A 13,385-nucleotide genomic window follows, 5' to 3' on the forward strand; every position below is an offset into this window, starting at 1 on the left:
CATCTCCCTCTGCACAAGACAGCCACTGGCCCAGTGGATCCCCAAGAAAAGAGATGTTTCCTAAGGCAATTGTTAACATCTTTTTTGTTGTGTGCTTCTATGATGAAATATAATTTTGCATCCACGTTCTGGCAAGACACAGTAATAAAGTCTGCAGTGGAAATCTGCATGCTGATTTGCATAAATTGACTCAAGACTCTTCTCAGGAAGAGAAATCTTGAAAAGGAGTGTGTGTGTGTCTTTTTCTAGCGTTGGCCAGGCCTTGGTCCACGGCTGGGGAAGCATCCACAAGTGGCAGAAAGCAGCTGGGCATGACAAGCCCTTGACAATGAAGCTGCTGTCTGTGCTCTGCACCAACCATCAGATGAGAGTATAGGGTAGAGTCATGCAAATTAGCATGCAAATGAGGCTGGCAGAACTACGGATTCAGACTGGCAAGTGGGCGCTGCGGGGGAGGGATGCAGCAGCCTCTGGAAAACATGCTGGTCAGGGTCTGTCCTTGCCAGCAGCTCAGCACTGCACTCTGGGGGAGCAGACACTGACTCAGGAGGCCACGGCACAGGTACCTGGCTTCTTTCAGCCACTTCAGCCTCAGAGTCTGCACAGTCTGGGGGCCACTGTCCTCCCAGTGGAGAGTGGCTTGTGCCTGTAACCACCCAATTTAAGTATCTATATCAATTGGTCTTTTATCTCCCGTGGTCTGAAAGGTCAACCAAACAGTATGTACCTTCTGACTTATATAGGGGTTAAATTTCATCAGAATCAGTCAGTCCCTTCAAAGCCATGCAGATGGCCAGGGATGTGTGGCCTGAGGGCCACAAAAGGGTCCAAGCACAAAAGCCCTCTCCTTAACAGGGCGAAAGATGCTCCAAGTGGAGGACTTTTGAGGGTGTCTAAGAGCCATCTAAGGGTCACCTACAAAGTGAACAGGACAGACTGCTGACATCTGGCAGAGAACGGCATCATGAGCCCCTTTAACTTACAAAGCAGAGCAGGCGCTGTTGGTGGACTCACCAATACTTGCCTAAAGAAGGTCATGGTGATCTTCTGCTCTCCCAGCCTCTCCAGAGGCTAAGGGTGATCGGGTGACCCAATTCTGGCCAATAGGACTTAAGGTGCAGTCTGCTAGAGGGCGAGGGCATTCCAGGGAAGCACTTGCTTTCCTTTTCTGCCCTGAATGCAGAGGTGATGTCTGGAGCAGCAACAGCCAGCCTGCATGCAGATGAGAACCCACAGAGCAGAAGGAGCACCAGAGTGGGAGCCAGAGCCCAGGGACTACAGCACACTTGTGCAGTGGTGTCCCTGAAAGTCCCCCCTGTGACAGCGTGCACCTGGAAAACTTCAACCCCTCTTCTCAAGCCACCATTAGTCAGCGTTCCGTACTAGGAGGGGACTGCATTCCTAATTTGTATATGCTCAACAGAAGAGAGGCAGGAAGAGGAGAGGAGAGCAGGGAAGACAAGAGGTCAGAGACAGGGCAGGTGTGCCCTCAGTCCAGAACCAGATCATTTCCAGATGGAGCACGTGGGTGACTGGTGGCACCCCAGCAGGTCTCTGAAGGCATGGCGTTCAGGGACATTTTGCTGTATAGGACTGTTGCCTCCCATTTTCACCACAGAACTTAATGTTTCCAAAGATGGAACCCTACTCTATGAACATAATAAAATCATCAGGTTGCTAGAGTTAAGTGAGGACTTGAGGTCCAGGTTCTGCCAGAAGCACAGCAGCATCTGGCAGAGCTGCCAATCCCTGCCCGGGGGTAAGCGCAGGGACGGTGGGGACAGGGGCACAATGTCCTAGCCAGACACTCCATTAGGGAGGTGTTGTTAGCGCCATCTTGTCACTATCGACCTAGCTGGAGGTAGAGCCGTTGCTGTTGTTGTTGAGTTTTTGTTCTGTTCTGCTTCCCTACAGAGTATACTGTGACACACATCTATGCCAACGGTACTGTTGGCCTGTGGTTTTCCATCATCTAGACTTTAAGACCCATGTGATGAGCTATGGTCGAAATACAAATGATCCACATTCTTACCACTAAAGTTAGAGGCAACTGGTCTAGGTCATACAGGGGTTAAATCCTATCCAAATAATTTCCAGGTTAAAAGAGAATGCAATACTGAGAAAGCAGGAAGCCAGCCCAGAGTCTCTGAGCTAAGTGACAGAGCTGGGCTCTTACCCCAGACCTCCTCGGCATGCAGCATCATTCTGGAGGAGAAAGAGCGAGCTGAGGTAAGAGGGAACGTGATGCATCTGTCTCCTTGGTGTGTGACCCCACTCGGACCACCTCTACCATGGGCAGAAGATCCTATCCTTGTCTTCCCCAGGTGCTGGGCGGTTACCGGAACACCCCATGTGGATGGGTGGCATCTTAGATTCTGTGAAGAGAGGCCATTCCGTCTGGTCCCCCACCTCCTTTCTACACTCCAACCCACAACTCATCAGTTCTTAGGGCTTCGGGAATCCAGCTTCCATGCAACCATTCAAGGGTCCGCCCCATGTAATGGTCATTTTCAAACACCTTCCCTTGGCTGTTCCATTATTCCTTCCCATTCAACTCTTTGTTTTTCTTGGTGCTAATGGCACTGATGGTTTTCCTGGGTATCTAGATAGAAACCTAGGGTCCATTTCAGCCTCTCCCTCTTCTGCATCCCATAGACCCTCTCTGTTCATTCATTCCTTCCACTGCCCTTGGTGTTTCTGTCCTTGGCCCAGGCCCCTCACTCACCTCCCATGTGGCCCTGCATAACTGCTCCATCACACTCCTCCCTGCTCTGCCCCACATAGTGGCATCCAAGTCTGTGTGAGCCCCACCTGCATCCATCACCCCTGCCCCAGCCCAGTGTTCCGCATCTGTCTCCTGCAAACTCTGAAATCTTTGATCCCATCAGTGCCCACAGTAGGAACCCTCAATAGCTCTGTTTCCTGCCTCCTGAGCCCAAGTCCCTCTGAGCTTCCAGGGCATTCCCCAGGCCCAAGCATCCAGGCACGTGTATCCACGAGGCAGGGCAGGCTCAGATCCTAGGGCCCAGGGTACTTTTAGGGGACCATAAAAATATTTTTTGACTTTTAATTTCTTTGAAAATCAAGAGAAAACTGAACATAATAAAAATCTATAATAATGAATCTAGTTGGGATTATATGTTCTCTTAAAAACAGCTGTAAAATATAATTTCATATATACGTATATATGTGTATATATATATATTTAACAAAGGAAGGAACAAAGTACTCATAAAGGCAAAATTGCATAAGGTCCATGAACATCAAAATGTAGCCTGCCAATAACCCATCCAAAGGCCCCACTCTTATCCTCCACTGCCATAGGCAGACCCCTCCACACACACACACACACACACACACACACACACACACAGTGATGGATCATCACACTTGGGATTTCCACAAGGTCTTCTCCTTCAGCACATAATCATTCCTCCCTCCAGCACAGCTACAGTCAAACTGTCCCACGCTCCCCTGCAGGACCTTCTGTGCCCACCAGAACAGCCACCAACCCCTGCCTTGTCTGAAGCTCCAGATGGTGCCGAGGCCCAGGCCAGAAGGTCTGGTCCCCACTGGGATCAGACTGGGTGGTGCCATAGTGGGCTGAAGAATGTCCCACCCCAAATTTATGTCCACCTGGAACCTCAGAATGGGACCTTATTTGGAAATACGGTCTTTGCAGATGTAAGCAGTTAAGAATCTCAAGATGAAAAACCACTCCGCATTTAGAACAGGCCTCTCAGTCTAATGAGCGGTGTCCTTTTAGGAAGAGGAGAGGACACACAGAGGCCCAGAGAGGAGAAGACTGCATGAAGACGGAGGCAGGGACTGGAGCTTCGCAGCCTGACAACAAGGGTCTGCGGCCTACAGCTGCCAGACGCTGGGGGGAGAACTTCATAGGGAGTGTGGCTCTAGACTTCCGGCCTCCAGGACAGTGAGAAATTAAATTCTGTTGTTTAAAACTACTCAGTTTGTGGTCATTTGCTCTGGCAGCCCTGGAAACAAATCCAGAGCCCAGAGGTGAGAGAAAAGCGTCAGGCAGAGCGGCCGGCAACAACAGTGCAGATGGCTGAGGGGTGAGGGGCTCCTCGGGCATCCCTCGGCCTGTGCCGGCACAGCAGTCACTGCTGTTCTGTTCCTTTCCCAGAGGCTCTGTGGGATCCCCGGAGTGACCCAGCATGGGAAAAGCCTCTCAGTCCTTCAGGAAGGGTCCTGTGCTCCTGGGGCAGCTGAGTAAGCTCCAGCAGGCCGGGACCCTCTCCTAGGAACAGCCGCTTAGGTCAGCCATCTCCTAAGTTGTGCTGTGGTGGGAGGTCTAGGGACAGGCCGCTGGCTCTGGCCTTGGCTAGAAGGTCATCTCAGTCACCTCAGAGATTCAAAACCACTACTGCCTGAGCCAGCCTATGGATCTCCGGGCCATCTCTGCCATAGGTGATGTTAAGGTATAGCCAAGACAGAGAGCCTCTGAGGGACCCATGAGAAACCCCAGAAGAGTACTGTTCCCAAATCCTGGTCTCCCCTCCCAGTGGCCGCCGCAGGGGCGTGAAACCTCTCATCATGGCGCTAGTGCAGGTTTCCAAAAGATGGCCCAAGAACCAGGCCTGCAGGTGTGTTTCTTCGGGCCTAGGCAGAGGGTCAAGTCTTATCACAGTGCAGGCAGCAGCAGGTGTCTTCTACAACAACTTCTGAAAGCAGTTTTTTAGTTGGGGTTCTACACAAGAGAATTACTGCAGAGTTCATCTCACCAGGCTGTAAGTCTTGATTTGGGGCTTAATCAGGTAAGTGGATTTTGATGGGGGGATGGGAAGCGGGTGGTGAGAGGCTGGTTAGCAAACGTGTCAAGAGGAAAACAAGGGGCTATGCCAGGTAGGAGTGGCAGGAGACCCCGTCTCCTGAGGCCCACCAGCTGACCAGGTGGCATCCCCCCAAGGCCTGCCAGGCAGACAGGACCCCTCCAAGGGGTAGAACAAGGAAACCCAGCTCTGCATGCCCCTGGTCCTCACAAGTCCTCAGGTCAGCCCCTCAGGGCCTCAGGCTTGTCCAGCACCAGACTGAGGGAGGGGGAGGGCTCACGCACTGCCACTCAGGATGAGGTTGAACCCCCTACTCCCTGTCCCCCTGCTGAGGGCAGGGCCAGATTCTGCAGCCAGGCCATTGTCTCCCACTGTCCCTCCAGACACAGAGAAGGCACTAGACAAACACCTGCTGTCAGAATGAGTGGATGAGAAACACAGGGGATGAGAGACAGAGCCAGAGGCATATAAAAGGATGGGAGTGAGGGAGGGATGATTCTGTCATGGGAACTGAATGTCTCAGCTAATGGGGAGGTACGGGGCTCTGCCGGCTGATGGAGAGGAAGTTTGAGGGGGTTGGTGGGGAGAGGCCAGGGACAACTAGCAACATTCCCCAGAGCCCTTGGGGATCTTGTCTACTTCCCAGATGTTTCAGCCACCATCTTAAGATAAACAAAATAAACAATACCATTTCCCCCTATTTCTCCAGAGAGTTCATTAAAATGGCCTGTGTATGCACAGAACTGGATCCCTGGCCTCCCAGCCTAATTACCATTTTAAAGAGCATTGGGAAAGAAATTCTATCTGCTGCAATAACAAAGTCAAAAAAGCCTACGGTGGGCAAGGTCTTGCTTCCCTTTGGGCTTTCTCTCCTTCATGCTAAGACATCTGGCCTCTGTGGCCTCCAGGCCTGGTGGGGTCTGAAAACCAAGGCAGAGAGTGCCCCTCCCAGCCGCTCTGGTGCCAGCAGGCACTTGACGCCAGCTATGTCCAGGCCCTGTACTGGGCCTACGAATGCAGGGGCAGATCTGAGGGGTGCTGGCCTCAGCCAAACGCAGAGTCCGTCCAAGGAGCCAGAGCACACAGGAGTTCCTGTGAACTGGGAGACTAAACGAGGCCTGAGGACAACGTGCTGGGGCAGAGGGCTCCAGAGTAGAGGGAAGGGGGAGGGCCCCACCCGCAGAGCAAACAAGTGCTCAGAGTCTTGATGAGCCAGAAGACTTTCTCACAGCAGAGAAGCAGAGGGGGAAGGTCATTCCAGCTGAGGTGACACTATGAGCCAAAGTGTGGAGGCGTGACTGTTGCTCATGTGGGGAGCAGCAAGCAGAGAGGACCATGGGACCAAAGGGCGCAGGCCAAGCAGCAGGCCATAGGAGAGGACACCGGAGGAGGTAGGAGGAGATTCTAAGAAACTCAAAGGACTTGGGGAGGAGTTGAGGCTTGATCCATGCCCACAAGAATCACAGTCACTGCAAAGGCCCCGGGGCCACAGTTGCTGCTACCCAGCGCCAAGAACAGCAGCCAGCCAAGAGTCCTATTGTTTTCAGTGGGACACCAATGAGAGGCATTATAAATAACTTAGAATTTTTAAAAAATCAAATAATCAAAATAATATCTGCCAGGTCATTTGCATACAAACACGCACACACACAAATAAATGCATATCCGGTTAGACTTCAGAACTGAAGTGTGTTAGAACTGTAATCTCAAGGGAAGACTGACGTGGCAGAACTCCCTTATGGGAGGCCTCTGGGAAGCTCTGGCCTGGAGAGAACACAAAGTGTGGCCAAGACAGACGTTCTAAAGCCACTACCCAGGGTTTTGCAGAGAATTCAGGGCCCCCTCTGAGAGCCGCATGTTCTTATCCTCTGTCAACTCTTCCCAAGGCCATTAGTTATCTGGTGTTTCAGACACAGCAGAGGAAAAGCAGGGAATTAAAGCAGGCAGAGAAGAGTGTATTTGAGGCAAAGACGATGACTGGTCCTGAGAGAGACAGACAGACTAAGGAGCAGACACAGACCTGTCATTTGCCTTGAGCTGTGCTCCATATCCTGTGTAAGTCTGGGGAGGCAGAGGGACCTCTTAGCACAGCAGTCCCCAGTTTATGCTATAAATATGTGTCCTCTGAGGACTCGGGAACAAAAGGATCCCATGATCAAACACCACTGGAAGATCCTGCACACTATATCCCTCTTTCAACAAATCAAAACCATCTATCGATGTAGTAAAAGCCTTGAGAAGTCCTGCAGCAGGAACGTCGATTGACTTTTGTTTACCAGCGTTCCCTATATCTGTATAAGCACTGAACCTTCATCTCTACCGTTCCCTCTCAAGTGACACCAGCTAACATCTCTTGGAACTCAAAGCTTACAGAACCCACTGGCTTAGAAAATGATTACTTGCCCTTTTGTTAAGGAAGAAAATATCTTTTTTTCCCCTTAAACATAGTTGAAATATTTTCAATTTTGTGCATTTCACAAAAAGCTATAGTTGCAGGGCAAACTTCCTTTATCTGCATGATCCTCCAGACTCACCAGTAATGCCAGCAAAGTACAATGTTAGTGAGTCCCAGGAGCTCAGTCTTTGGGCTGGTTGGCCCCAGACCACTCTCAAGAGCCAGGAGCTACAGAGGTTACTCTGCCCAGCCTCCCGCCCTCACAGAGCAGTACAAGCCCATCACAACCAGCCTCTCCAGGAAGGAAGTACCTCAGCCACTGTGCATATTCACGCGCACACATGACCCTGTGTGTAGGGGTGAGCCAACATAACCATGCTTGAGGAGCAAGTTCTCTTACTGCTCTAATTTTCATTTCCCTCATTTTACATCTTGCCTATCCACTCTCCTCTACATGATGACACTCCAAGTAACCAAACAGTTTGGTGGTTTAGACCTGCCGATGGGGAGCAAGAGAACAGAGACTGAAACGTGTGCTGTTTCTAGAATTTTCCTCTTGGAAGTGTTTCCTTTATCAAGGTCTGGACTTTCAAAAGGGCTCTGGATCTTTAGTGGGCTGGGCCCAGCGCACAGAGGGGAAGCTCTTCTGAGACAAAACAGATGCTGGCATGGTGTCCAGGTGGTCATCCCGGCTACAGACATGGTGGGGAGGCAGAGGCGCCCAGGACCTCACCTGGTACGTGTTGTCGAAGCTGTCGTACATGAACCGCGTGATCAGAGACGTCTTCCCGACTGCAAAACAAGAAGAAGAGAGGGGTTCAGCTGGAGCAGGTATGCTAGACTCCTCTAAACACGTATCATGTGAAGCAAATGGATAAGGAACCAAAAAAGCCTAGAGGAAGGGAGGAAATGTCCCACGTGGGTGTCCCATGGTGAGGTGGCCAAGGCTCCACCAGGTGGGCTGTAGGGGAGTTCCTGCCAGAACCAAGCAGGAGGCCTCCCCTGCCCGGAGAAGTCTCACCGCCCACACCCAGGTCTTCTTTGACCCCCAGAAGCGATATATGAAGAATCAGAGCAAGCCAGCGCAAGACAAGATGCCCTGCTCACTTAGGCCCGTGCCCACCTGGAAATATATCCTTGCCATTGGCCACAAGCTGGGGTGGAGGCATGCTCTTTCCCCCCATTCACTCAGCCTGGGGACTGATAAGGAGGATGGCTTTCCAAGGAACTGGAGGGGGGCAGCGGAAGTAAATGGACTACCCCCTAGTGGCTCAAGGGCAGGACTGGTTTTTGTAGTGTGTGCCTGAGGGTCTAGCTCCTCACAGGATGTTTAACATCCTTGGAGCCTGCCAGGTAAATTCTGGCAGGATTCCTAGTCACGTGTCAATCCAGGACCCCCCCTCCCACATTTACAGAAGCCCTCTGAGGGGCAGTAACACCCCCCAAACAAGAACCACTGGCACGGCTGAGAGAAATCAGGTGAGGCTCTTGGGAATTCCACAAATGCTGCTAATTGCCCAAACTGCAGGGCTGGGCTTCTGACCTAACCCTGTGCAGGTCCCCTGGGGCCTGGCAGTGGCAGAAATACCTATGGCTGCGTTTCTCATTATCTGGGAGGGGAGGAAGGGTGACAAAGGAACAGCTGTTGGGTCAGACCCAGCACAGACTCCTTCTCTACACTGTCCCATCACATCTCTGCCATGGGGCTGGGAGGCTCGGAGGGGAGACTAGCCCAGCTGAGCTTGGCTCAGAGCCCCTCCTGCTCTGGGCTGCTGGAGATAGATGACCCTGGCAGGGAAAGCAAGAGAGTCAGCTCCTAAAGGTTCTCTATTCTGCCTCTCCCTGATTCTTTGGTGGGATGTCCTTGGGCTGGGCCTGGTCGGGGGCTGCTCACTGCCTAGATGGAGCAGGGCAACCCAACTCGGCTCCTCTGGGAAGGGTCCTTTGCCAGTTTTGAAGCCTTAGTACTACACCATGTAAGAGACAAGCAACCATCTTCCAACAGCCAACATTTCTAAGGGAAAGGCATCATCTTCTAGCCAGAAGGCACATCTGACAGACTGGGGCAGATTTAGATGGCCCCATCTTTGACCCAGAAGTGATTAGCTGGATTCAAATCCTAGCTGGGGTGCTATTTAGCTGTGTCATTTTGAAGTGGCCACAGCTCCTATGGACCTCAGTTCCTCATTTCAAAGTGGGTACAATAACAGCAAAGACTTCAAAGAGCAGTGTTAAGAATTAAATAAAACAGAGGAGTGCTGGGCACATAAGAAATGCTTAAAAGTAGAAGGAGGCAGAAGGCAACAGATATATTGAGATAATTTCCAGAATATCAGATAAAAAAAAACACTATCACAGCCACTGGCTTGACCTTGCCCATCATACGTCTCTTCGTTTGGCTGTTTCTGATTTGCATCCTTTATTTAATCAAACTATAATCATAAGTAGAACTCTTTCCGGAGTTCTGTGAGTTGCTCTGATAAATTATGGAACCTGAGGAGGCTCTGCAGCCAGCTGGTCAGTGTGGTGTCCTTGGGAAGCCCACTTGTGGCTGGCGTCTGAAGCGGGGAGCAGTCTCACAGGGCCATGCCCTTGAACGGGGGATCTGAGGCCAGCCCTAGTTGGTAGTGTCAGCTCATATCCCAGCTGGAGTCACAAGAGCCACATTTCTATCCCAAATATCTCTGGCATGAGCAGTAAAAGACCCATGATGTCTTCTAATCTAACTTGGAACCTGAAAGGTATGAATCTGTTAGGTGCTTCCTAGTTGCTTTAAATCTCCCCTTACCTTTCACATGAAGGTGAGAAATGGAGGTTTCCCGCACAGAAAGGCCTGGCTGGAGAGGGCTAAGGGACCACAGAGTAAAACCCGGAGCCAGCGAGAGGCAGACAAAATCAAAGAGAACACAGCAGCCACCTTTTCTAAGAGACAGTGGAAAGTTACCACCTCCTCAGGAAGAGGGGGGTCTCAGGGCTTACTAGTAATCTCCCCAGGTGGTGACACACCACATCTCGCATCTCGGGGGAAAGGGGTGAGAGCATCAGGGAGCAGGACGGGGAGAAGGAAGGATGACACCAACTCTCTTCCTGCGCTGGGTTTTCCCTGGGGCAGCCAAGCAGGCAGGGAGGAGAGCATGCAATAGCAGAAAGTCACTAGAAGAGCGGGAGGTTCCATGGAGTGGCTGGGAACTTAGAAATCCCTGCTAGGGCTCCAAAGGCCAAGTTACCCATCTCGAGACAACAGCCACAGGCGGTGGGGGAGCACCGGCTGGCTGGGTGACTGCCAGGTGGCAGAAGAATGCCCCAAGACAATAAGTTGTTCCCTGGGGTTGTGCAGGAGGAAATTTCAGGTGTGGAGTCCTGCCAGAGCTTCCTGGCATTCCCCCGATAACCGTAACGGGCAGCCCCTCCCGTATTTGGAGTGTGCTCCAGGCACGCGTCTGGCACAGATTTACCTGACGGCAGTGAGCAGAGGACGCGAGACCCCTCCCCACTGGAAGCTTGCAGGAATTCTGTGCCTGCAGCAACCCCACACCAAGTCCTTAACATGGTTTAGGCCTCAACTCCGAAGCAGGTGCTCATATCAACCTCATTTTCACACGTGTGGAAATGAGTTGACAGCTACTTGCCCAGAGCCAGACTGAGTGGGGCCAGGCTGGGGTGGCCTCGCCAGGATACAAGCTCCTCTCCCTTCTGCCTCAGCATCTTGGGGTCACACTGGCTCTCAGGATTTTTCCAGGTCACTGCTACCACCACCATGGATGTCACAGGATTCTGGAAATGGCCCCACCAAGCCAAGGCTCCTTTTCCCTAGGACCAGATAGAGGTGGGGAGCTTTGCCCCCCTGGGGTCTTGCTTGACCCAATCTGGAAGGTCAGAAACTGGGAAGTGAGAAGCACGAGGTGGGCTCAGCATGTGAGGGTGAGTGAGCTTGAACACCTGGGACCCAGCACTCCGCCTCAGGCCTGGACTGAATGACAGGTTCATTTCTAATTTATTGCCAAAGGGAATAATTTCCTTCTGTTCCTCCAGGCCCATCTTTCTCATTTCTCAGAGCAGAGACCACCCTCTTCACCGCCTCAGAGCTCACCCCAGACCACCCGTACTCTGCCCACAGCTGCCAGGATAATGTGGCTCAGACCCTCCACCCCTGCCCTGGGTGGAAGTTTCGGGACCCTGCAAACGGAGAGCTTGCACTACCCACCTCCTCAGCAGCCTATTCTCTCACTCTCCCCGGGAAGGGTGGCAGGACAGCCGCAGCCGTCACCTGACTGGGCACTACCACTGCGCCAAAGGCGGGGGAGGCCTGCAAGGGGCAGCCACATCGGGCCTCCAACCAGCTCCTGCCGCCTCTGGGAGCTGTCCTCCCCTCGCAGCTCTGTTCTCAAGGTCACACTGTCCCACATGCCTCCCAACAGTAGCTCATGGACACCACTGCAGCAACGCAGAGCTGATTCTGAGGACAAAGATTCAGCTCCACTGGCAGGATTATATTCAATAACCAGGCATATCGTTACTGAGCTCTTCTCTCTGCTCATGGCTCGACAGTATCTTCTGGTAGTTTAGTCCCACATGATTAAGCAGGGAGATGCATTTTTCCTCTTTCAACCAAATGAGGGTGAGAAAATTCATTACTGAGCATTTGCCAGGAGTCTTTACAAAGGAGACCGACTCTCTAACTAGGCTTCTACTCAGTGCCAGACAAGAAAGGTGCTGCCTAACTTAGGTTCCCTCAGTGAACCCCGATCATGGTCCAGTGGGTTAGTTACTGCCACAAGGTCACAGAGCAGGTAAACACTGGAGCTGGGGTATAAACCCAGATCTGCTGCCACCGTCCACACCCCATGCACGACGTTGTGCTGGTTTATGGAAAGGCCTGACTGGCAGCAAAGCAGGAGATCGCTAAAAACGGGCCCAGGTGGCTGGGCAGTCAGGAAGGCCACAACGTGGAGGCAGGGCAGTTGCCGAGCTGTAGGAGGGTGAGGGAGAATGGGTGTTCCAGGCGGAGAGAACAGTGTGAGGCAAGGCAGAGAGGCAGAGACACAAAACTCATGTGACAAGGGAGGCAATAGATCAAGGGGAGCAGAAATGTGTCTAGGAGCCATGGGGGACACACTGGGAGGTCTCCACATCTGAGTTTTATCTCAGGGAAAATGGAGCCTGACCCTGGGTGAGGAGAGGCAGAAGTGACAAATACTGTTTAAGGAAGCTCCTTGTGGCCAGTGGGTTGATTTAAACCAAAATCAATCTCTGGGCCCAGCTGTGGAGGGAAGGAAGGAAGGGAAGGCAGAGAGCGGCAAGACCGGCAGGGCAGGGACATACCAAGAGGATGGATTCTCTCCCAAGGGTGGCGGCAGCTTCTGAAGAGTCTCAAGTAGAGAGGTGGTGGGAACAGGGGTGGCCGTTCCTAACTTCCATGATGGCTCACCAAATATTCCCCATCCCCATGCTCTTTGTACAATGTGCCACTGACGCTCTGTCTAGGGGTGAACTTGGGTGGGCCTGTGACTACGGCAGAAATGGCACTGTGACTCTCCAGGCTGGCTTAGGAAAAGTGGCACAGCCTCTGTCTGGAATGCTTCTGCTCCCTCATGCTCTGGAAGCTGTCCCTTCAACACAGCCACCATGCTGTGAGGAAGTCCAAGGCAGCCTACCTGAGGGAGGACCACACAGAGACGTCCACCTGGCAAGAAATGGAGGCCCCCACCAGCAGCAGATCTGTGGGTAAGGGAGCCATCCAGTGACACCAGCCCACAGCCTCAGAGCCATCAGCTGATGGCCAGTGAAACAGAAACACACCTTCCCTGCCAGGATCTGCCCAAACGATACAGATTCCTGAGCAAAGTAAATGTCCATATTGTCTTATGGTATAAGTTTTGGGGTGTTTATATAAAACAGCATTATGTAATCAGAGCAAAAGAGCTGTGCTTTAGGAAGAAAACTTACAGCACTTTGGGTAGAATGGCTTACAGGGGCCAGACTGGGGACAGCAGTCCAGCAAAAGACAGCAGATCTCAGTGAAAGCAGAGACAGCTGGGCTGGGGAGAACAGAGTTGGGACAGCAGGACCTAGTGACAGGTCAGATGCACAGGAGAGACTGGGACATTTCTCTGTCACCTGGCTCTGTGACCAGCAGACAATGGAGCCATTCTTTAAGCCTAAGTAAACTGGATGAGGAGCAAACACCAAGTAAGTCA

The 13,385-nt window shown here is 52.1% G+C and overlaps 1 protein-coding gene across 2 annotated transcripts in view; it reads right to left on the reverse strand.

The window, feature by feature from the left end:
• Positions 1 to 13,385, reverse strand: part of LOC111154943 (RAB6B, member RAS oncogene family) — a 59,438-nt gene that overhangs the window by 24,799 nt on the left and 21,254 nt on the right. For both annotated transcript variants that reach the window (XM_022514904.1, XM_022514903.1), the window contains exon 2: positions 7,922 to 7,980. In XM_022514904.1, coding sequence (XP_022370612.1) covers positions 7,922 to 7,980 — 59 coding nt within the window. The remainder of the gene's footprint in view (positions 1 to 7,921; positions 7,981 to 13,385) is intronic.

Source organism: Enhydra lutris, unplaced genomic scaffold (genome assembly GCF_002288905.1).
Source record: "Enhydra lutris kenyoni isolate GAN:26980312 unplaced genomic scaffold, ASM228890v2 scaffoldscaffold39, whole genome shotgun sequence".
Lineage (NCBI taxonomy): Eukaryota > Metazoa > Chordata > Mammalia > Carnivora > Mustelidae > Enhydra > Enhydra lutris.